This window comes from Vigna angularis, chromosome 1 (assembly GCF_016808095.1).
Source record: "Vigna angularis cultivar LongXiaoDou No.4 chromosome 1, ASM1680809v1, whole genome shotgun sequence".
Lineage (NCBI taxonomy): Eukaryota > Viridiplantae > Streptophyta > Magnoliopsida > Fabales > Fabaceae > Vigna > Vigna angularis.
Genome location: NC_068970.1, coordinates 51996222 through 52019649, shown reverse-complemented (window position 1 = coordinate 52019649; position 23428 = coordinate 51996222). Strand labels below are relative to the sequence as shown.

The following is a 23428-nucleotide window of genomic DNA, read 5'->3' as shown; positions in this document are numbered from 1 at the left end:
TGTTTAGTGAGTAAAATGTTTAAGAGAAGTGCATACTAAAAAATCTTTGTTAAATGAAAGCAAGATAAACAATAAAGTGTCATTTATAAAATATTAAAAAGTATTTGACAAAAATCGCGTATAGAGAAAACAATAATAAAAGCATAGACTCACGTTAAACGCTTATACTATAAATCATGCCTAAACCCTCTCTTAACGTAAGAACATTAAATGCATGAACGTACTATATCTCTGTTTGTTTTGCTTTTCTCTCTTTTTATCTGTGTAATTAATGAAAATACCAAGTTTTATTCAAAAGCCTTGCACATGGATTAGAAAGACATTGAGAAATAGGAAAACATTCCTGAAATGTTTTCATAAAGTTTTATGTCCTGTCATAACCGTACAAGCTCTCACTGCTAAAGCAATATTGCTCTTCCCAAGATGCAGAAAAATACAAATCTTCGTACTAGAAGCCAACTACTCTCAAGAGGTCAACTCTCTCTAATTAATGATCATCTCTTGAAGAAGGCTATATAAAAAGGACTCGAAGAAGATAAAAAAGAAGGGTAATTACTACAAGAGGTATATCTTTGAATTTTTATTTTGCTGCTCTCCAAGCTCACATTGTCTAAAGCTTTTATTATAAGAGAAAGAACTTTACAATGTTATATTGAATTTATCCTCTCTCAAAACACTGATTGTGTTTGTATATTCAAAAGTGAATTAAAACATTTTTATATTTTAACTCAATTGAGTTAAAAGGTTTAGACAGGTTGTCTAGGGTTAATACCATGAGTGGTTAAAACTCTTATCGACACCTTTCTTCTCAACTGGCATAGTCTTAACTTTTATCTTGTTTGGATATTCTCTCACATCCTCCAATCGCATGAATTTAGCGAGATGCTACCTCAGCTCATCCATACTTGAAGGCGATGCCATACACAAGTCGTCCGCAAAAGAACTCAGCCTTAGTGTCGTGATTATATAGTGGAGAACCATCTCAGAGTTTAGGTTTTTTATCTTCAAGGCACTTTACTAAACCTTTCACTAAAAGTTCGTAGGTTATCCCTTTACCGACCTAATGTTAGGGAGTGTAAGGGAGGTAAGGTGATGGTGGTGGCTTGTGGTGTATTGTGTTATGAAGATGATGCCAACATGTCAAATCAGTTAATAGAATATGGGGGAAGGCAGGTGAACAACTCCAAGGTTGGGCACTTTAGAGTGGTGGCAAAAGCTTTGCATATAATGGCATTATTAGTCGAGTACAAACTAACCTTAGTGGTGTAGACGACAACATGCTCATCTAGGTCGGTGCTACCATCATACCGGTTTAGGGTAAGATCCTTCCACTGCTTAGAAAGGGGGATATCATGATATCGTCTATGAAGGGACATCGACAACTCCTTCCTACTGTCGAGGAGTTATGTGTCTTGGGAGTACGGTTATACTTGTTTTCCTCCTCGTTTCCACGGACAAGACCGGTGCAAGGTGTCGTTCTCTACATTGATTGCATGTTATCATGGGTTTCATTTCCCTTTTCTTTGTCAACCATTGCTAAAGCCTCAAACCTCCTTTTAAACCTTGCATTCTCCTTCCTCAGTCATCTCCTTAGCACTTATTTTCTTAAATTCGACAAACTCCTATTGCATCTCCTCAGTGATATGTCAGCTAAAGAAGGTTCTGATTATCTTTCTCCAACCATTCCGCTTCTCATAGACACCGTAAATGCTTTCTTCACAGAATACAAGTTAACCCACGGTGGACGTCAATTGTTTTTACATAGTAAAAAATGTACAGTGCAAACACTTCAAAGACTCTCCAAATATTTCTAACCTTCAATCTTCAAAGTGTTCATCCTCTTCTTAAGTGTGCATTCCCTTTATGGCGTGGTTTGTACAATGAAGTTTGCACACACTTATATACTCTAAATTGATCTTATGTCTAATTGATGTGAGACTTCCAACACACCCCATCATACCGAGGTATATACATATCGTGCGTGAAACTAAAAATTAATAGGTGGTCCGATAACAACTCCATAGTAATACAACAGTATGTCTAACAAACAACAAATCTCGTTAGGATAGACTTTAATAATGACTCTAATACCATGATCTTGCTCGTGTTGAATATACACCATAAATATGGGGTAAGCCCAAAATACAAGAAAAAATAACATATTAACTAAAAATAAATGATAAATATAATATATTTAATAATTTGAGTCTAATGGGATTATCTCCCTTTAATTATACAAGTTACTTTTATATTTATATATATATATATATATATATATATATTATTTTATTTTTACTTTTACTTAGTTTTTTCTCTTCTTTAATTTTTTCTAAAGATACAAAATTTAAAATCATTATTTTAAGAGATAAAATATCAAAAAACATGTTTATATTTATAATTGTATAGAAATTAAATATTTTATTGTAGCTAACACACAAACATTTATCCGTCTTCTTTATAAACACAACTTTATCTTCTTCTTTTTTTAATTTAATCTTAAAGTGGTTAGAATTTGAATTGTTTAGTTTTTTTACATTTAAAGTTATGTTTCTTAGGGTGATTTCACTCTACTTTTTTTAAAAAGTTTTAAAATAGTCGAATATTAAAAATATGTTGAACTCACACTACAAGAATACAACTTCATTATAAAAATAAGAAAAAAATGTTAAAATCATAATAGGAATGACGGCAAAAAAGTTAAAATTTTAATAGAATTACGAATTTTATATGTAAAATTATTCTTTGAAACATGATTTAGCTATTTGTTAAATAGTTATTTCATGTATAATTTATTTATTTATTTAATTTTTTAAAAATGATATCCACCTAGCTCATTTCCGAGTAAAATGGCACTATATTAGTGTTTAGCCGAACAATATGCTTCAGTATTTTTTAGGATAATTTTATAAGCAGGGCAATATTTTTGCTACTTTTTATAGTGGAAACAAAATATATATATATATATATATATATATATATATATATAATAAAGTAGGTGATGCAATGAACACAGATAAAATTATGTAAATAAAAAATTACTCATCATAATTTAGCGAATACTTTTATTTTATCGTTTGAAATTGATATTATGAAAAAAGTAATACAATCTTTATTGAGTATATATTATTAAAATATTGTATATATTCGATGACATTACAGCCTGGGCATTTGTGTAAAAAAAATGAAAACAGAAAGAATATGAGGCATAAAGTGGGTGAAGGAGGGGGGTCCTATATAAATTCAGAGATCAACCACAACAATGCCAGTGGGGGGAATCTACGTGTCTCTGACACCGAATCCACATTCTAAAGTAACGCTTCCACTTCTACTCGCCGGAGAATGACGTCACACTCTCACTACCAGCCCGACTTAGACGCCGACTCCGTCACCTCCTCCCCTCGCTCTGACCATTTCCACGACGCGCCGCCGCGTGTCCGCTTCATGTGCAGTTTTGGCGGCAAGATCCTCCCCCGTCCCCACGACAACCAGCTCCGTTATGTCGGTGGCGACACTCGAATCGTCGCGGTCCACCGCTCCATCTCCTTCTCCGCCCTCATTCTCAAACTCTCCAAACTCTCAGGTACAAGAAAACCAACCTCACACCACATCCCTCGTCTTTGAATTTTTAATTACAATTATAACTTTTAGTTTCTGTGGGCGTTCTATTGGATGCAGGCATGACCAACATAACCGCGAAGTACCAGCTCCCGAACGAGGATCTGGACGCGTTAATCTCGGTCACGACGGATGAAGACGTGGAGAACATGATGGACGAGTACGACCGCGTGGCACAGAATCAGAACCCGCGATCGGCGCGGCTTCGGCTCTTCCTCTTCCCCGAAGGGGAAGACTCTCGAACCAGTAGCATCAGCTCGCTATTGAACGGCTCAGCCAAACGCGAGAACTGGTTCCTCGACGCACTAAACGGTGGCGTTTCGGGTCTCGAGCGTGGCCGCTCTGAAGCCTCTTCCATGGTCTCGGAAGTACCCGATTACCTCTTCGGATTAGACAACTCCGACGACACACACCAACGCGACCCACGACCCAAGGACCGACCCGTTCTCCAAGACAACGTTTCCGTTTCGGATCCGGGTTCTCCCGCCCCGGTTGTTTCCTCACCGTACTGTTCCACCTCATCAGCGCCCTGCGTTCCTTCTCTTCCGAACCTTCCCCCAGTAAAGACTAAACTTTCAAACTCTGTTGCTGATTCGGACTCCAAGGAAAATCAAATGGAACCTGAAACGGAACCGCAACCCAACCTCAACCAAAACCTCTACCCGGGTAACCCTGTAGTCCACTACCCCCAAGAATCTGCTTATTCTGCTCATACAGTAAACCCGGTTCCTGTTTTCTATGTTCCCGGTCCGATTCAACCGGGAACTGTGCCGGTTAATATGCAGCAGACACCTTACTCCTACGTTCAACAACCATACCATGCAGTGGTGCCATCTCAGGTTCCCATCGGCTACCATCATTTGATTCCGGGTTCGGGTCAAGTATATGGTGCAGGCGTGAGGCAGATGACTCCACTGCAACCTTACAATCCTTCCGCCGCAGTGGTTCACGACGGTTTGAAACAGCACGTGTATCATGCCGTGCCAAATTCCGGCCCGGTTCCCGTACACCCGATGATGCCCATGACCGGTGCTGATGAACTGCAGAGAGGTGGAGCGGAGTACATGGTGGGTCGGGGCCCCAATTCGCTGAATAACTGAACCGGTTTTTGTGTTGGGGGTGGATGCTGAATTATTTTATTATACTACGATCATGCAAATGGGTAATTCATGTGTACACGTGCCTGCTCCATCAAGTTTGGGCTTTTTCCCTTATTCGTTGAATTGAATGCATTACAAGCCAAATATGGTAATTATATGAATTTCTTTGAGCAAGTTAATCAGGTTGTACATTATAAAGGACATTATTGATAAATAATATTTCTTTTTGCTGCCAATAAATTTTGCTTTTTGGTATTATTGTCGGGTAAAAAATAATTAGAAGATTTTTTTTCTGCCTTTTATGTAGAATAAAATTAAACCAGTGCTTTAAAACTGATTTAGTAATTATGAAAGAAAACGATTTTTTTTAATTGCTTTCCTTTCATTTTATTATTTTTTTTCTGGGATTATTAAAGATATAGTGGAGCTTAAATCATATTTCTTGAATTTATTTGGACACGTTGTATTTCCACAAGCAAACAATGCTGGGAATCTTTTGATCTGATCTTAAACCTGTCTAAAGGAAAGAAGGTTTTGTATTTTTCCTATTAAAGAAAGAACCGTTTTTTTATGAGGAGCAATATTGGATAAGGAATGTCTTAGGTGCTCACATATTATCTACAATAAATGCATATTATTTTAGTTATAACGTTAAAAAATTGGTTAAAGTATAAAATATAGATGCTTTCTACATGTTTCTTCTTCCTGCTTCCTTAGCTTAACGAATCTCTCTTTTTTTTCAACTCAATTACCCTAATTTTCAACTTTAATGAGTTTTAAGGGTCTATTTAAATAAATTTCTTCGTAAGTCGTTATTCGTTATTTTATAAGGGGAAAAGTAAAAAGAAGAAAAAGAAAATAACATTTCCATAACTAAAATTAGAATTACTCAAAATCGGAACAATTCAATCAAATAACTACAAATTCATCTAAAAAAAAGTATAAAGAACAATTTTGTTCATTCTTTCAATTTATATTTTTCTCAATCGCGTGATTTAGTTCAAATTCAAAATAAAGAATTAAACCAAATTAAACTAACTGTTGTATTCAAATAAGTATAAAGATATATATTTAAAATTAATTAACAATTAACAAGCATAAATAAACATATAATTATTATAATGTATTTAAACTTAAATATTGTAGGTTTAATTGCTTGCATTGTCCCTAGTTTGGCTGCAACGTGTCAAAGTAGTCCATTCTTTTAAAAAAATTTCAATTACGTACAAACTTGGTTTAAAAGTGTCAATTTCGTCCAAACGTATGTAAAATTTGCTTCAATCAAGTCCCTTCCGTTAAATTCACCAAAACGGACGTTAATTTTTTAGTTCTCTCTCCTCTGCTCCTCTGTTTCTCTGCTCTGCTCCTCTGGACATTATAAAATAATATAATGATAATATAAAATATAAAATAATACATTAAGCAATTATTAGAAAATTTGAAGATGAATATTATTTTGTTGAAGATGTACTGACACGTTGATATGTTATTTTGTTAACAAATTGCGGCAGTAAAATAGATTTGATTAAATTGTTTTGATTCTTTATACATAATTACTTTAATATTTTTTTAAACTTCATCAAATACAATTCAATTTAAAATGAATATTACTTTTATTTTAAAATAAAATATTAAATTCGTGATAAAAATTATATTTCGCACAATATTTACAAACTATATTTATCATAAAAAAAAAATAAATACATGACAGTAAAATATTGCCACTTATATTATTATCTATGAATAAAAAACTAAATTAGTTAACTCATGGCTACAGTTATATCTTTCACGCAAAATATAAAAACTTTAAATTGTACATATTTACAAAAACATAGGTATTGATATCATCTTTCTCATTTATGAAAAAATCACACAAGATACAAAAATAATAATTACTCTCCAACCAAAACATTTAAAAACTCTAAAACTAAACATACTCTAATGCATATATGATTTAATAAATTTAACATAATTAGAAGTTTGTATTTTAAAAATCTAAAAAACTATCCATATAATTCATCTTGACTTCCTCTAATCATACAATCAGATGAATAAAATCATTCTACTTTTCCTATTTTGAATATTAAAAAATTATTCATATACTTATTAAATTTATTTCAATTAATATAAAGTTATTCACTTTAATAATTTTATATGTAATCATGTGTTTAAATAGTAAATAAAATATTTTTAATTAAATGCATTTTTTTCAAATATCGTTAAAATTAATTTATTCACTTAATAATTTTACTTATATATCTTTATTCAAACAGTATAAAATACTACTTTCAATCACACATATTTTCTATAAACCAACGTGTCAGTACATCTTCAACAAAATAATATTCATCTTCAAATTTTCTAATAATTGCTTAATATATTATTTTATATTTTATATTATTATTATATTATTTTATAATGTCCAGAGGAGCAGAGAAGCAGAGGAGCAGAGGAGAGAGAACTAAAAAATTAACGTCCGTTTTGGTGAATTTAACGGAAGAGACTTGATTGAAGCAAATTTTACATACGTTTGGACGAAATTGACACTTTTAAACCAAGTTTGTACGTAATTGAAATTTTTTTAAAAGAATGGACTACTTTGACACGTTGCATCCAAACTAGGGATAATGCAAGCAATTAAACCAATATTGTATTACAGTTGATTTATTAATTGTACTTACCATACTTATAATAATCAAATTATGATAACAAATTTGTATTGTAATTTTTAACTATAAAAATTGTATAATTAATTTATGAATTCGAGATAAAGTTAAAATCATGAACATAATAAAAAAAAGTAATATATGTGTATCGTATAAAATATTAACTGAGCGGTTGGTGACTAAGACCGATCGGTCCATCCACTCAGGTTAAAGATTGGGCCGCAATTCGGTCAGCGCTTAAGCTATTGTTGGGTCAACAGTCCAATAGATGATAAAATAATCAAAGAATATCTAATTAAAGATATTAATAAAGCAGGTTATAAACAACCAACCGAATTTTCAGGTAATCTGTTTATATTTTATTGGGCTTATATCAGCTCAGGATCGATCCATGAGGTAAATTATAAATACAAAGCTAGGGCCGAAAGCCAGGTACGTTCCACTTACACATTATTCACTCTACGCTACTCTCAAATACTCAATAGTGATAATCATTCACTAAATATTCAACTAAGAGCCGAGGCTCTTCAAATCACACGCCTAACTTGAGCGACGGAGTATATTTTGCAGGTACATCCTCCCTCGTCAAGAAGGAGACCGATCGGTTCGTGCTTGTACCGATCGGCCAGTAGCAGGAGTTTGGAAGCGAGCGAGCGGTTCAGACACGTCAGCAGGTTAGTCTCTCGGTCCCGAAAATATCTACCGAGACAATATTTATAATGTAACATCTCAACTTAACATATTTACAATATTAATTAAATTATTATAAATTGAATATTAAGCAATAAATCAAATATATAAGTATATAATATATATATATATATATATATATATATATATATATATATATTTACAGTTTTATATTTATGGATCAATTTATATAAGTTCCATATAAATTGATCCGTAAAATATGACACGGTAACTTACATATATTATGAGTTCGACCGTTTGTCAAAATTTTGGATAGAAAACTCTAACAACTTTTACAATTAGTTATTTTTATTTATAGGAATCAAATAACTAATAGAGTTAAGATAATCTCATTTTTAATCCTTATTGTCAATACACTACATACAAAACAACACATTGTAGTATTCACATCCTAGGAATCCCTTTCTTATTATTACATTCCATCCAAGTTCATATAACTCAATAATAATTTGTAAGATTTAAACTTAAGTCATCCTTTCTGATGGCACATTCTCGCTTACTGAATAAGTTTCTTGCTTAGTGAGTGTCTACTAGAAAAAGACTCGTTTAATGATCTCTATGCTTATCCAGTGAGAAGATAACTCTTCGAGCTGGGTAAGTCGGATTTTTAGTAGACCGGATCCCTTTTTGACTCATTGAAATTTTCAAATCAGTTAAGTCAGGTTGACTCACCAACTTGGACATAAAAAACAAAATCCATGTCAGTCTTGTAAACTTCTTTATTTAAATTTCATGAGAGAGAGGTCCATGCCATGAAGTTTAAGTTTTAAGCTAAATATGTTGAATTAAATTTTGAGATTATTAGATTTTATTTAGAATTGTGTTTTATTTTTTGGGATGAATGATTTATTTATTGTCTAAAAGGAGAAAAAAAATTAGTATAGGTTTGAACTTTTTAGATTTTGGTTACATATTAAAAAATATGATAGATTGAAGAAAAAAAAAGTTCTAATTTTTTTAATTAAGTGAGCTAACTTGTTTGACCCACCAACTCGTGGTGAGTTGGGTTAGACTTAAATTTCTTTAGCTCACTAATAAGTGAGTCAGGTTGTGTTAGCTCACTAGGTGACCAACCCGTAGTGGGTCGAACTGGGTCGGTGACCTGTTTTCATAACTCTACCCCTAACCATTGACAATCCAGCTCCTCTTTGTAATTGGATCTTCAATCTTTATTGCCAACTATAGAGTGATATGCTTAATAATGAAAGGTCTAAACTACCTAGATTTCAGCCTACCCCAATAGAGTTTCAACTTGGAATTGAAGAGTATGACTTATTGTCCTACTTTGATCTTTCATTTCAAAAAATTTTGATCATTGTATGCCTTGATTTTGCTTTGATAAATATTTGCTGAATTGTAGGCTTGTAGCCTTAATTCTTCCAATTCATGGACCAGTAATTTCCTTTTTTCACCAATAACTTTGAGATATAATTCAAGGCCTTTAGGACCCAAAAAGCTTTATGCTCAAGCTCCACTAGTAATTAACATGCCTTACCATAAACCAATTAAATGGAGTCATACCTATAAGTGTTTTAACAATTGTTCTATATGTCCAAAGTGTTTCATCTAGCTTTAATGACCAATATTACATGGAGTTGGTAATTATTTTCTTAAAAAATTGCTTTAACTCCTTATTTGAGATTTCAACTTAGCCATTTTCTTGAGGGTGATAAGGTGTGGTCACCCCATGTTTGGCATGGTAGTTCTCAAGCACCTTTATGAGTTGTTCATTGCAAAAATGAGTGTAACCATCACTAATTAGTATTCTTATGAGTCAAATATGCAAAATATGTTTCTCTTTAGGAACTTGACTACTATTTTTGAGTCAGCTCGTTGAGTTGCAGTTGTTTTCACCCATTTTGACAAATAATCTACAACCACTGCAATGTGCTCATGTGAATGAGATTGCGACAATGGTCCCATGAAGTCAATAATCCAACAATAAATTATTTCTATCTTAATGATATTTTATAGAGGTAGTTCATGCCTTATGGAGATTCCTCCACTTCTTTGACACTCATAACATTTTTTACAGTATTCAAAAGCATTTTTAAAGATAGATGCCAAATAGAAACTTGCTTGTAATATTATTGTAGTATTCATTTCTATACATTTGTCCCAGCACTACACCCAATATATGGTTGCTTGTAGCACACATTAACTCAAAACTGCTACTCTAGTAAGGTGTAATGATGACTGATATTAAGCATAGTCACTATTTTAACAATTAAAAAACCTTTACACAATCATCATCCAAGTCAAACTTGCCCTCATTTATTAAGAAATTGCTCAAAGGTTTAAAAATTCTTGAAAAGTCTTTTATAAATCCTCTAAAAAACCATCATGGCTAAGAAAACTCCTCACTCCTTTTACATGGAAAGTTAGAGGTAGTTTAGAGATAACTTCCACTTTGGCTTGATCTACCTCAATTCCTTTTTTGAGAGTTTGTGTCAAAGAACAATGCATTCTTTCAGTATGAAATGTCATTTTTCTCAATTTAGAACCATGTTGGTCTCTATGCATATTTGTAGTATTGTACTTAGATTCTTTAGGAAAAATAATAAACCAAAAACAGAAAAGTTATCCATAAAAACTTCAATTCTTTTTTCATTTAAGTTTGAAAATAACAATCATGCATGTTTGAAAAGTAGTTGGAGCATCGTATAATCTAAATGAAATTCTTTCATATGCAAATATTCCAAAAGAAAAAGTAATAATAGTTTCTCTTTATGATCAACTACAATATTATTATATCTTAAAAATTGTCTAAAAAACAGTAATAAACTTGTTCAACTAACTTTGCAACGTTTAGTTCATGAAAGGAAGTAAAAAATGATAATTCCTTGTGGCTTAATTAAGCTTTCTATAGCTTTCTTTAATAATTTTATTTTAATAGCTCTCTCACTTTTCCTATTTCTAAAAATATGCTCTACAAATTCTTTGTTTTATTCATGTAATCCAAAGAAGAACATTGTTATTTTCCATTTCTCCGGTACCTTTTTGTCACCATTCTCTTCCTTATACTTAGAGTTGTGATTCTTCATTAAATTCATTATTCTTAATGCATAACCTATACATTAGAAGCCTAATACACAAGTGACACATCACAACAAAACACGTATTTATGTCTTATTTTCCCCTTCTCTTTAGGGAACTTTCTTAAGAAATTTAATTAATGATAAAAACAATATATACTGTATATTGATAATATATCTATAAAAAGAATTGTGCAATGTCTCTAATTTAATTTTTTTTAAGTGTTAAATTTATCTTTCTATTTTAGAACATTTTAAGCATTTAAGACCATAAATATGATATCAAATAATTTAACCATTGATTAATATTACATAATTATGAAATAGTATAAGTCTAAAAGTTTTAATACCTTATTGATTAAGAAAAAAAAATAGAAACTTATTCTTTAAAAACCTTTTAGTTTACGAACTAGATTACGATGCTTTATATATATATATATATATATATATATATATATATATATATATATATATATATATATATATATATATATATATATATAAAGAATTATTAAAAAGAAATATAGGAAGAATGATCGTTATAAGTTATAGTAATATGATGATTAATGTGTGCCAGGACTTTAAAATTGTATAGATTTTGAAATAATTTCAATGGAAGGTGAAACAAAGAGAAAGTGCAAAGAAAAAAACAAATCGATAGATTATGGCTGCTTATAATATATTTGATACCACTTTTTAAATAAAGAAGAAAAAATATAACAAATTAATTAAAAATAAATAGGTGAACATGAGATTTGGAGTTCCATCGCCACTTAACACTACCCTACCTAAAATACAATGGAATAGTTCTACAAGTGAACTGAAGTCCTTTAGGTATAAAAACATAAATTTAATTATTTTATTGCTAGTATCAAAAAAAGCTTTCATAGCTCAGTTGGTTAGAGCACCCGTTTAGTAAGCGGGAGGTCTTGAGTTCGACTCTCAATGAAAGCATTGTGATTATTATTTTTCCTTTTTCTCAATTTCAAATATTGCTGGGTATGAATTATCAACACTTAATCTCATGAAACATTACATTATGAACAATAAGATGGCAACATTTTTGTACCATCATCAGACTCTATTACAACATCTCCTTCCCAGAGCGAATCTGAATCAAACCATCGCTCTTCGAGCAAATGGAAAGTCATCCCATTAACAATACTTGTGTTTCACTCCTCTCGCCCATAACAATATAGTCCTTAACATGAACTTTCCATGTATGGAGGACTGCTCACTACATTTCATCTCAGCAAGAAATTTTCAATGGGATTTTTAAATGTGTGGCCAATGTGCATGTTAAATTCCTTAAAATCTTCCTCGCCACCTTCAATTAAGATGGATTGCTGACATTTGTGTCTGCTTTTGTTTCCAATGAACTTTCATCAATATTCATAATCGAAGGAGGATTTAACTGAAAGAATCCTTTGCCCTCTTGGCCATAACCTCCTATGCATATTTTGTCACCCCGACCATGCCAAGTGCCATCTTCAACATTGTTCATCTCCAACGTTCTAGATTCCTGCATCATGTTTCCAAGACACATGTTAAATCTCACCATTCACTCCAATTACTATAGATCAAATACCCCATTTTTCTTAGCTCAAGAAATTACCCTTATTCAGTATTGTCATTGGTAGAAACTGATATGAATTTTAGTTGTAAGAACATGTTTTTAAAAATTACTCAAGATGACTTAATTGAGAAGGGAAGGAAAGTTTCGAAAATGACCTGACATAATGTACAGCAAGGACAGGCGAAGTGGTAAACGCAATCGTCCAAGGAACTGTCACTACCCTGAAAAAGTTACAAATAAAGAGCGTATTAGTTTCTCAAAACATATCAAATTATATACAATACAAGCAAATAAAGTAAGTAGTCTTGCAGTTGAATCCACGCAATAGGAAGCCATATGGCTCAATGTTAACCATAATTGTTGAATCATTCATCAGTAATCAGTAAATCTAAACAAATACAGAAAAATACTCACGTTGATGTTGAACTTCTTTCTTAGTCGTGTGCGGAAGAACCCTAAATATGCTACAAAGGAAACAACGACGGCAACTGCCAGGTATAGATTGCAGTGACGTCTCGTGACAATAAAGGCAATGGAGTTAAGAAAGGCACCCATGGCAAGAACAAAATATATCGCTGCCTGCAAAATAAGACAAGGAAACAAGCTAAACAACTGCCAATTATAAACACAATCGTTCTAAGAATTTCTTAGCAACTGTTTCATCATTTTTACCAAAACAAAAGCTGTTTAACTTTCTGATCAATGTTATCGCTTACCTGAATGTAGCAAGAACCAAAACCAGCTCTCTTCATGTTCTTCCCAAACCGGTAGCAAGGACAGCTGTAACAACCAAATGAATGAACTTTTATTTTCAGACATGGCAGATCATGATCTCATAAAACATCTTAACTCCTACTTTTCAAAATCAAATTTTGAGCCCCTTGATAACTTCATAGAAAAATAAAGGACTAAATTCATAACAAGCAAGTGTTTTTACCTTTTAGAACAATATTAGCTAAGCTCATTTCAATACTTTTATTCCAAAAAACAAAAACAAAATAAGTCTTTTTACGAACTGTTATACATGACATAATTGAAAAAACAAGACAGGCCTCAAAATGAACAATGGTGAATACCCAGAAGGGAAACAAAAGCAAAATGAACAATGACGTATACCCAGAAGGGAAACAAAAGCAGAATGAACAACGATGAATACCCAGAAGAAAAAAAAAACAGAATGAATAATGATGATTACCCAGAATGAAAAAAAAAAAACAGAATGAACAATTGATTACCATGTGGATTCAAGGGCGATGCGATGATCATCGAAACACTCAAGAATCTCACCCTCCCACATCCTTAGGACAACACCAAACTCACCACTCTGCTCTTCTTGATCATCATCACCAACACCAAGCCTCCCCCATTTTCCATGCTGAGCTTGCAAAGCCACAGTGGAACAGAGCACGTCAAAGTCCAAAACCGCCACACCCTCGAGCAAACTCTCTCTCTCTTCCTCTTCCAAGACCCTCTCCTGCTTCTCCAAATCCCCCATAGAGTCAAATGAAAACCTTTGGTGGCTCTGTTATGCGGGTTTAGAACAGAGAATGATAGAGAAAAGATGAATAAATGAATGAAAAAAAGAAAATTATTTATATTATTAAAAGAAGAAGATAAGATAAGGACGGTTGTTTTGTTGATGAATGTGCGTTGACACATTCATGAATCTTAGGTTGGCGGGAAATAATTGTATCAATTATAAGGGTGCAGCTGTTGCCACGTGGAAAGTAAAATTCAGTAGCTGTGTTTTCTCCACTATATAACAAACTAACGGTGTGCTGCTGCCAATTTCATAGTGGATCTTATTCCTATCTTTTTCCCACTAATTCACAAATACTAATAAATAATTAATAATTAATAACTAATAATTAATAATTAACTACTTTGTTTTTCGTTTCTGCGGTTGGTTTTAACAGCAACACACCGTTTTGAACAGTAAACTAAATCAATTATAAAAACCAATTTCAACCCTAACTAAAAAAATAGAAGAAACTTCACGCCATTGCCACTGAATCCTCCAAACTCTGTTTTCGTAAATTGACATGCCAGTCAGATTTTGACTTCAATATTGTGGGATTATTAATTGATCAAGAATCACGTAAATAAATGTTTTTATATTTATTATTTAATAAAAAAGGAAAACTATTCATTAACACCAAAGGAAGAAAAAATGGAAAAACATTAAAAATAATAAGTAATGGATAAAATTATAGACATAGGATGAGGAATAAAAACGGAATGAAAGATGTGAATATTTTATAAATGTTTTATAATATTTTGTAAATAATTAAGAGTACAAGTCTGTTACAATGTTTTCAACACAAAATAATTTGTTTCGAAAATTTGTTTATAGGTAGATCAACTGTTAATTGTATGAATAAATATAGGATTGATTTTTTGTTGACCAAAAAATCGTGATTTTAATGCTAGTAATTGTTTGGAATTAAATTCCAAAATTGTACAAGTTCCATAAGATTACATGGGTAGATAGATCTCCATTAGCTTAACTACTGGGCAAAAATAATTTAACTGTATTAAACTATAATTAATTGCACTGTTTTATACTGAAAAAAACTAATTCATTTTAACTAAAAATTATTTATACTATTATCTAGTTTAAGTTAGAAAAACTGAATTTATAATATTTACAGTGCTGTTTATGGAGTTAACTGAAATTTTGTTCTTTTGCTTTTTGTTGACCCTATTTCCCTCTCTCTCACCACTTGTTTAATTGATTTCTGCTTCGATTTAGCTGCATGACTCCATTGCAAACTTTACCGATGGGAAGAGAGAGAAAAATTAATGGGTTTTAAGTGTTAAAATATCCAAGTTGTTCTAGTACTTGAAAACAAAAATCCTCAATCAAGTAACTTTATGAATAATAAACCATATAAAATACAGATAAACATGAATGATTTGACACTAATGTTTTATATTCAATTTTGAGTTTTGGTTTCATAATTAACATCAGTTTGTAGATAATTTTTACATGATTGATGTGAAATTTTAATTTTGATTAAATAATCATTTATCCAATAAAATGTTATATATATATATATATATATATATATATATAAGTTTTATAAAAGTTGGTAAAAAAAATACATGTGAGCAATATAAATGTTAGTTGAGATGGTAAAGGAAGTGTTATAAGAAGTATTATGAAATAGTGTTAATTTAAAAGTTTTGTTTTATAAATTACCTGAAGAGCTTTTGCAGTGGAGAGCTGCGTCACTTTTGATCTAATTTCATAAATTAATTGAAATGGTGATAGCTAACTTGAATTGATTTGTTAAAAATTGTGCTAATATATGATCACTGTACACACATTAACTTGAGTAAAACCCACATTACACAAACTTGAGTAAAACTTGCAGTACACAAACTCGCAATACACAACCTCGCATTACAGAGAAGACTACTCGATGTAAGTTCAGTTATTAGTTAATTAATATAAGTTCAGATTTTTAAAACTGAACTATTAAATAATACAGTTAGTTGTTATAGTAAGTAGTTCAGTTTTGTTTAGTTTAATAAAACTATAGTTAACTATAATTTAGTACAGTTTAATTAATTATGTCCAATCCTAAGCTTAACTACAATATTTAAATATGATATTGTTTATTGGGTATCTAGTACTATATTATTTATAATCAATATATAATTTATAGTCAATAAAATTATAGAATGATTATTAAATAGTTTCTTAGAGACAGATTAGTTATCAGATATTGAAAATTGTATTCGTAAATAGATAAATTTAATGTTGATTAATAGGTGTCAAATATTGAATACTATGTTTTTAAAGGTCACATTTATTCTTTAGATTATGATATCGCATGTCTATTTATACTTATTGGAAACATTCTCACCATTAATAACTTAATAAAAAAATTAAATTTCTCACAAGTAAGTTGGACATTAAATCTTGACCAATGAACTCATAATTGACACTCATTCAAATGAATTTATTATGAGAAAACATCTTTATAAATATTATTTTTATCATAATTTGATTTTACTTTTTTGCATTAATTTATATTTGAGTAAAATATTTAATTACATTACTAAGAACTCGAATTTTTTTTTGAGACATCCCATTCTATAAAAAGCGAAGAAGACTTGAAAAACGTCTACTAGATAATAAAAGTTTACATAGTAAAAGACAATTTTACATTATACGTTTGGTCTGCAAGAAGATGATGCATTTGAAACATTGACGAACTAATCTTTGAAATTTTGGGAAACATCATTTACGAATTAGACTTTGTGGACAAAATTATATTATAATATTAAATTTGATTCATATGGTTAATATATATTTTTTTCATTATAGATTTTTCTTAAGAAAGTGTTGAACTTGTGGTCTTAATGGGGAAAAGCTTTATATTTTGGTCTCACATGTGGTATACCATTTTTTTTAGTATTTACTATATCTTATCATCAGCATTTACGAAACTTTAAAGTAATATTGAATATATATGATATTTTTTTAGATATTCCTCGTAACAAACTTATCGAGCTAAAGATAATTATATTATTTTTTATAATTGAAAGATAATATTATTATTTATATCTTTATCATTAACTTTGGCGAAACCTTAAACTAATATTGAATATAGATATGATTTTTTTTCCATAGATTTCTCTTTGTAACATACTTATCCAGCTTATGAAGTAACTTAGTGACAATAATTGAAAACAGATTACAAATAACATGTCATTACAATTAAAATATTTAAAAAGTGAGTGATGATAATGATTAAGTCATTAATCATATTTATTATTACATCCATGATTATTATGTCAAAAAGTCACAGAAAAATAATGACAATCTTGATTATGCTATTAATAATAATAGTTATGATTATAAAGTTGACCATAATGGTGACTATAATTATAATGGCCATGACGGTTTTAGTGCAATGCGAAGATCCGGAATATTTTACGAATTTTATTTTATGGAATAATTTTTTAAATTTTTTAATGATTATATGATATTTTAATTTTGAATTTTTAAATATTTTAATCTAAATTATCTATTATTTTTAATTTTAAATTAACATTATTATTAATTGACTTTGTAAAACCCCAGAAAATGGTATATTTTAGAAGTAATGGTAATATAAAAATAGTGAGACTCGATTATTTTAGTATTAAACGATTTTATTATAAATAATTTTGTTATAAACGAGTTTCATTATTTTAAAACGTACATCTCTTTAGAAATCATTTTTCTAAAGTTTTCTACCTTGTTTCTAAGAGTTCTTGATCTCAAGTCCTTTATTTGACGATCATGAGGTGCCTAGATGATCACGGCATCAAGGTCTACCATTCTATCCGATCAGTTTATTTAATAGAGCAAGTAAGTTTCGACTCATTTTTTCCCTTTCGTTCCTAAATCTGTTTTAGAGTAATATTGTTCTGTTGCATGTGTAATCATGCATCTCCTACATGTTCTTGATTCATCTAGAATTCTAAGAACTCTGTTCGTTTCTAATTTGGTGTTTCGTAGGTTCATCTAGGTATTCCTTGCGGTTCAAGTAATCGGCCGAGCATTTTTAAAGTTTGGCAGTTGGTTTAGAGGTAAGGGAAGGTAGAGTTTTCTTGAATTGATGATAATTGTGTATGTTAGAGGATGCATGAATATTGAACTGTGTGAGTAAAATTTTGTTCTATGATTGAATGTAGAGAAATCAATTAGATGTTTAACGTTTTGTGTTGATGAATGATGTATAATATGTTGAATCTATTTGTATATGAGATTGATGTTGAATTTAGTGTTGATAAAGTGAATTGTGATGATGGAATTATTGGGAGCAAGGGTTACTTATAGGTTATTTTGGTATAGAAATGAGGTCTTAGAAAGTGAAAACTATGAGAGAAGTCTTGTGAACTGGTTTGAAGTATGTGAAGTCTGTTTTGAGTGTGTTGTGAGTGGTTAAGATGTTTAAAATGAATGAAATATGTGGGGAGAAGGTTTGGTGATAGATAAGGTAGAGTTGTACTTGGTTTAGAACTCAATTTGAGGAAGTGAACTAGTGAAAACTTGAGTTAAAGGTTCTGTGCTCAAATGGTCAGTTTGAAGAGTTTTGGTAAGTCATTTGGGACTTACTTAAGTCCCTAAGTTGCTTGAAATTGTACCACAAGTGGTAGAATTCAATTTGAGTCTATAAGTTGAGTTTTTGGTTGAGATCTTGTAGCTACTTGTTTAAATTGATGTTAGAAGGGTTTAAACACACTTAGTTAAGTTTAATTAAGTATATAAAACAATATAACATATGGGAAAAATAGTTGGAATTGGTAAATTTGATGTAGGTTGCGTAATTCTGTAGATTTGGTGCTGCATAACTATGCAGACTCGCTGAGCGAATTCACTCGCTCAGCGAGTGGTGGTAGAGGTGGATTTTCTGTCAGAGGAATTTCGCTTAGCGAATGGTATGCGTTGAGCGAATTGTTGAGGTTTGAGAGCTTTGTCAGTTTTATTCAGATAGCGAATGACATGCGCTGAGCGAGTGAGCTGAGGGTATAATCCACTGTTTGGGGGGTTTCGCTTAGCGAGAGTATGCACTGAGTGACTGGTCCAAGTTTTAGTACTCTCTAAATTTTATAATCACTAAAATATATCTATAATCAAAATGTGAAGTTTTGTCTCTTCTATTTATTTTCTTTTTCTTTTATCATATCAATTCTTTTCTCTAAAATCTTTCTCTTTCTTCTTTTAAAATTTTTTCTCTATATCTTATTTATTTCATAATTTGATCATATTTTTAAATAAAATAAGTTTTAATTTATGCTTGAATTATAGATTGATTTGGTTTTGCTTGAATTATATATTGATTTAATTGAAATAAAGAATTACAAGTAAAGGAAGCTATTATGTTTTTCTTTTATATAAATTTAAGATAGAGTGTGTGAAGGTGACTTGGTCACCTATTATAATTCTTATGTAACGATTGTAATAGGTTGAAACTTTGTGCAAATGTTTTAAATTTTAGTGTTATGAAATTTTGTTTGACGAAGGATTGTTTAATTAATATGAATTAGATGCTTATTGATATATTGATATGATAAGTAGATTATGCATGTGTAGAACTTATTTGAATTGGGTTTTGAATATGATTTAGATAAGTAGAGTAAATTTCTATATATTTTCTTATGATAATTTATGAAATTGATATGAACCTAAACATGCATATTTTGGAGTTAAAGGATAGAGATTATACATGAAATAATGTTTGAACAAATTATGATTTAGATAAAATAATTTGAATTGATTAGAATTTGTATTATTAAAATGCTTTTGAAATTATGTTAGAAGTGGACTTTAAGCCTAACTCAACCCCACAAAACCGACTTGTAGGGTGAGGTCAACAAATATCGCTAGGATAGGCTCTAACCATGGCTTTGATACCATGTTAGAAGTGAACTTTAAGCCTAACTCAACCCAACAAAACCGACTTGTAGGGTGAGGTTTGCACCCACTTATAAACTATGAATTGGCCTTATCTCTAGTCGATGTGAGACATCCAACAAATTATTCTCAAAATCCAATTTTATTATAATTGATTTCTTTGATATTTTTGTTAAAGCAAAGGATTTTTCGCACAAGTGAAAACAAAACAGGCACCTAGACATTACTATTTGCCTTATTTTCACTTAAGTAAAAGAATTTTTGCTTAAGCGCAAAATTTAAAGTTGGAAATAACCTTGATTTTTGCCTTATTTTTCTCAAGCAAATGATTTTTCACTTTAGCAAAAATAGTGTTGCAAATTTATCCAATTTCTATTTAATTTTCACTCAAACGAGCATATTTTCACTTAAGCTAAGAAAAAAATTATTTTAGTGTCTTTAACTGATTAAATGTGAATGTTTTTATAAATGCAAATTGAATATTAATTTTTATACATGATTGATTTATGGTTTTATTTAAATGAGTTATATTTTATAACAATGTTTAATGAGATTGATGAAATTTACATGTTATATATGGAGATGGTTATGGAGATTGAGGATAATTATGTGAATTTATGATCACATATATGGAATGACACATGGATTTTTGTTTAATTTGAGCATTAAGTATTGACATTTATGTTGTAACAAAGATCTCCTACCTTCATTGATGGTTTAAGTCACATGAATTAAGACACTAGGTGATGAAAAGTTGAGGAAAACATTCTTGCACATAGTGAACTTATGACTTGCGTTGTATTGAACTTAATTTGATCCTTTCTCTTAGATTCACTTGTAAATCTAAGTCTTAGGTATTGATAAAGATTCATTTTGAGTAAATACGGTGTTTAGATGATTAACAAAGCTCAAGAAAGATCTTCACTCGACAATAAAATAAAGGTTTAATCATTTTCGAGGTCTCTAATTTTGCTGAGAAGTCTCAAATAGGTTCTCAATTATTATTTTTTCTTAATTGGGTCCCTAGTTTCGAAAAGTTAAAGCAATTAAGTCCTTGCCTTTAGTTTCGTACTAACACCGTTAAAGGAGGTGCCATGTGTCAGTTTGTGGTTTTTTTTTAAATTTAATTATTTTTGAATTTTTTTTAAACCTTATAGGTATATTTAAAGAACTTAATTATAATTTAAAGAACTTGGAAGGACCTAATTGCTTTCATTATTCGAAAATAAAGACCCAATTGAGAGAAAAAATAACTGAGAACCTATTTGAAACTTCTCAGCAAAATTAGGGACCTCGAAAATGATTAAACCTAAAATAAGTAAGGTTATCAAGTTGTGAAGGTTCACTTCCAAGTATTCTAGAGAATGAGATGATTCAATTAAAGAAAACTAAAATCAAGAACAAAAAATGGAACACAAGTGTCAAATAGTAAACATGATATAAGGAACCAAAAGAGAAGAGAAGATGAAGTGAAAGATGGAAGACTTGAAAGGGGAGGGAGATTCAAGGTGGAACACATCACTTGAGGGGAAACTAAGACTCTCTAACTTAAGAGAAGTCGTGTTTCTGTCACTTGAGCTCTAGGCTCAAGATGAGGCTAAAGGAAGAAAACACACTCTAATAGAGAGCTCTAAGCTTAAGATGAGACTAAGGGAAGAAAACACATTCTAGTAGAGAACAGTCTCACAAATGATCAAATATAAGGTAATTTTACTCAAAATATTCAACCTTCTTTACAAGTATAGAAAAGTCCCTTTTATAATTGATGAAAGGGGTCTTCTTGCAAAAATACAAATCTTAAGGACTAAGAAGCAAAAATACAAAATAATGTTCTAGAAACTAGGTTAACTAAAGGTGTGGTGTTTTGAAAAGAAAAGAGACCTAACTTAGGCCTCCAAAATTTCTTATGTGGAACCTTTAACCTTCTATAATGAAGCTCAACTCCAAGCTCCTCTAACTCTTCAAACATGTGCTCGAAAGGCATGTGGATTCAAGCACAAGTCTCTCCTCCACTCCAATTAGTGTTATCGTCCTTCAAGTTGGGTCTAGTTTATTCCTACAAAACAAACAACCAAACAAGAAGGTCAATAAATCAAGTTAATAAGGTCAACTCATCTTAAGTCAGCATAAAACTAAACTTAATAAAAGAAAGATGGTGAAAAAACTTTTCTTTCTAAACACGTTTATTCTCCCTAAGCATGTGCCTCCCTTGATAGGGGTTAGGGGCTCATCAAGTATTCAATTATCTAGATATTAATTTATTGTAGGACGTACTTAATATGTGTCATCCGAAAAGTCAGTTGATATTTTGTTTGATGAATATCCTTAATGTATAGATCTATGTGTAGTTTATGTGATTGTTATATGTTAGATTTTGAAATGAAAATGAATTATTGTGGCGTATTAATTAAAATATATCTTTTTATATATATAAATTTATTTTAATAGATTATCCTTACATGTGTTGTTTGTATTGTGATCAATAATGACTATATTATGTACACAACCAAATATAGATACAGTTGTAGAGAGAATATTTTGAGTAATAGAAATATGTAATTTTTATTTTATTTTAACTTTTTTATATAAATATTTATATGTGTATATTTTTGGTGCATTTTAGGTTGTAATATTTGCTATTATAAGCTCTTTAATGAGTATATATTATAATTGAGAGATTATTTTATATGGTGATACACAAAACATACTTGTTCCTGAAATATATTTTCACATATGTAATTCTTGAAAATATATCTCATAATCAATATATTCAGAATTTTAAAATTTACAAGATTGTCCATAGTTTAAACATTAATACAAATAGTGATTCTTAAAATATTGATATATCTAAACTATAATTATAAATGTACTTCACAATTAGTGAATGTGGTTTTGAAAAATATGTAAGAATGAAATATTTACTCTGTTGGTCAACTCCAAAAATATGTAAGAATGAAATATTTACTCTGTTGGTCAACTTTAGAGTGTTAGTACATATTTTTATAACATAATATTCAAAGAAGAGGTATAAATTAATCTATCCCCACCTTTTATTATCTTGTAATTTAGCCATTAAAATGAATTATTATATAAAACCATTATATGATATTGAAAAGAATGATAAGGATGAAGAATAGTGAACTATAAAATAAATGTTTCTTTTCTACATGGGTATGGTTATAAAATATGTTTTTCTTATGTTGTATATTTATAATTTTTTTATGTCAAATAACAATTTGACATGAATGTGGGTGATGTAGCATAAATCTTCATCTGACATGTGTCAGAACCATTAAAATCCACTTGAGGTT

General features: G+C 30.5%; 2 protein-coding genes and 1 non-coding gene across 3 annotated transcripts; 2 read left to right on the top strand and 1 right to left on the bottom strand.

The window, feature by feature from the left end:
- The first annotated feature begins 3195 nt into the window (after positions 1–3195).
- Positions 3196–4955, top strand: LOC108331445 (uncharacterized). The gene is made up of 2 exons (XM_017566128.2): positions 3196–3580; positions 3676–4955. The coding sequence occupies exons 1-2, from the start codon at positions 3340–3342 to the stop codon at positions 4713–4715; spliced, it is 1281 nt and encodes a 426-aa protein (XP_017421617.1). The 5' UTR covers positions 3196–3339; the 3' UTR covers positions 4716–4955.
- A 7052-nt stretch (positions 4956–12007) lies between these two features.
- On the top strand, positions 12008–12081 carry TRNAT-AGU (transfer RNA threonine (anticodon AGU)). The gene has a single exon. It is a non-coding gene; the product is annotated as a tRNA-Thr (tRNA).
- Positions 12082–12135: 54 nt separating this feature from the next.
- Positions 12136–14272, bottom strand: LOC108334569 (protein PLANT CADMIUM RESISTANCE 11). The gene is made up of 5 exons (XM_017570429.2): positions 13939–14272; positions 13420–13483; positions 13118–13282; positions 12859–12924; positions 12136–12649 (listed from the first exon to the last, which is right to left on the bottom strand). The coding sequence occupies exons 1-5, from the start codon at positions 14196–14198 to the stop codon at positions 12461–12463; spliced, it is 744 nt and encodes a 247-aa protein (XP_017425918.1). The 5' UTR covers positions 14199–14272; the 3' UTR covers positions 12136–12460.
- Positions 14273–23428: the final 9156 nt, after the last annotated feature.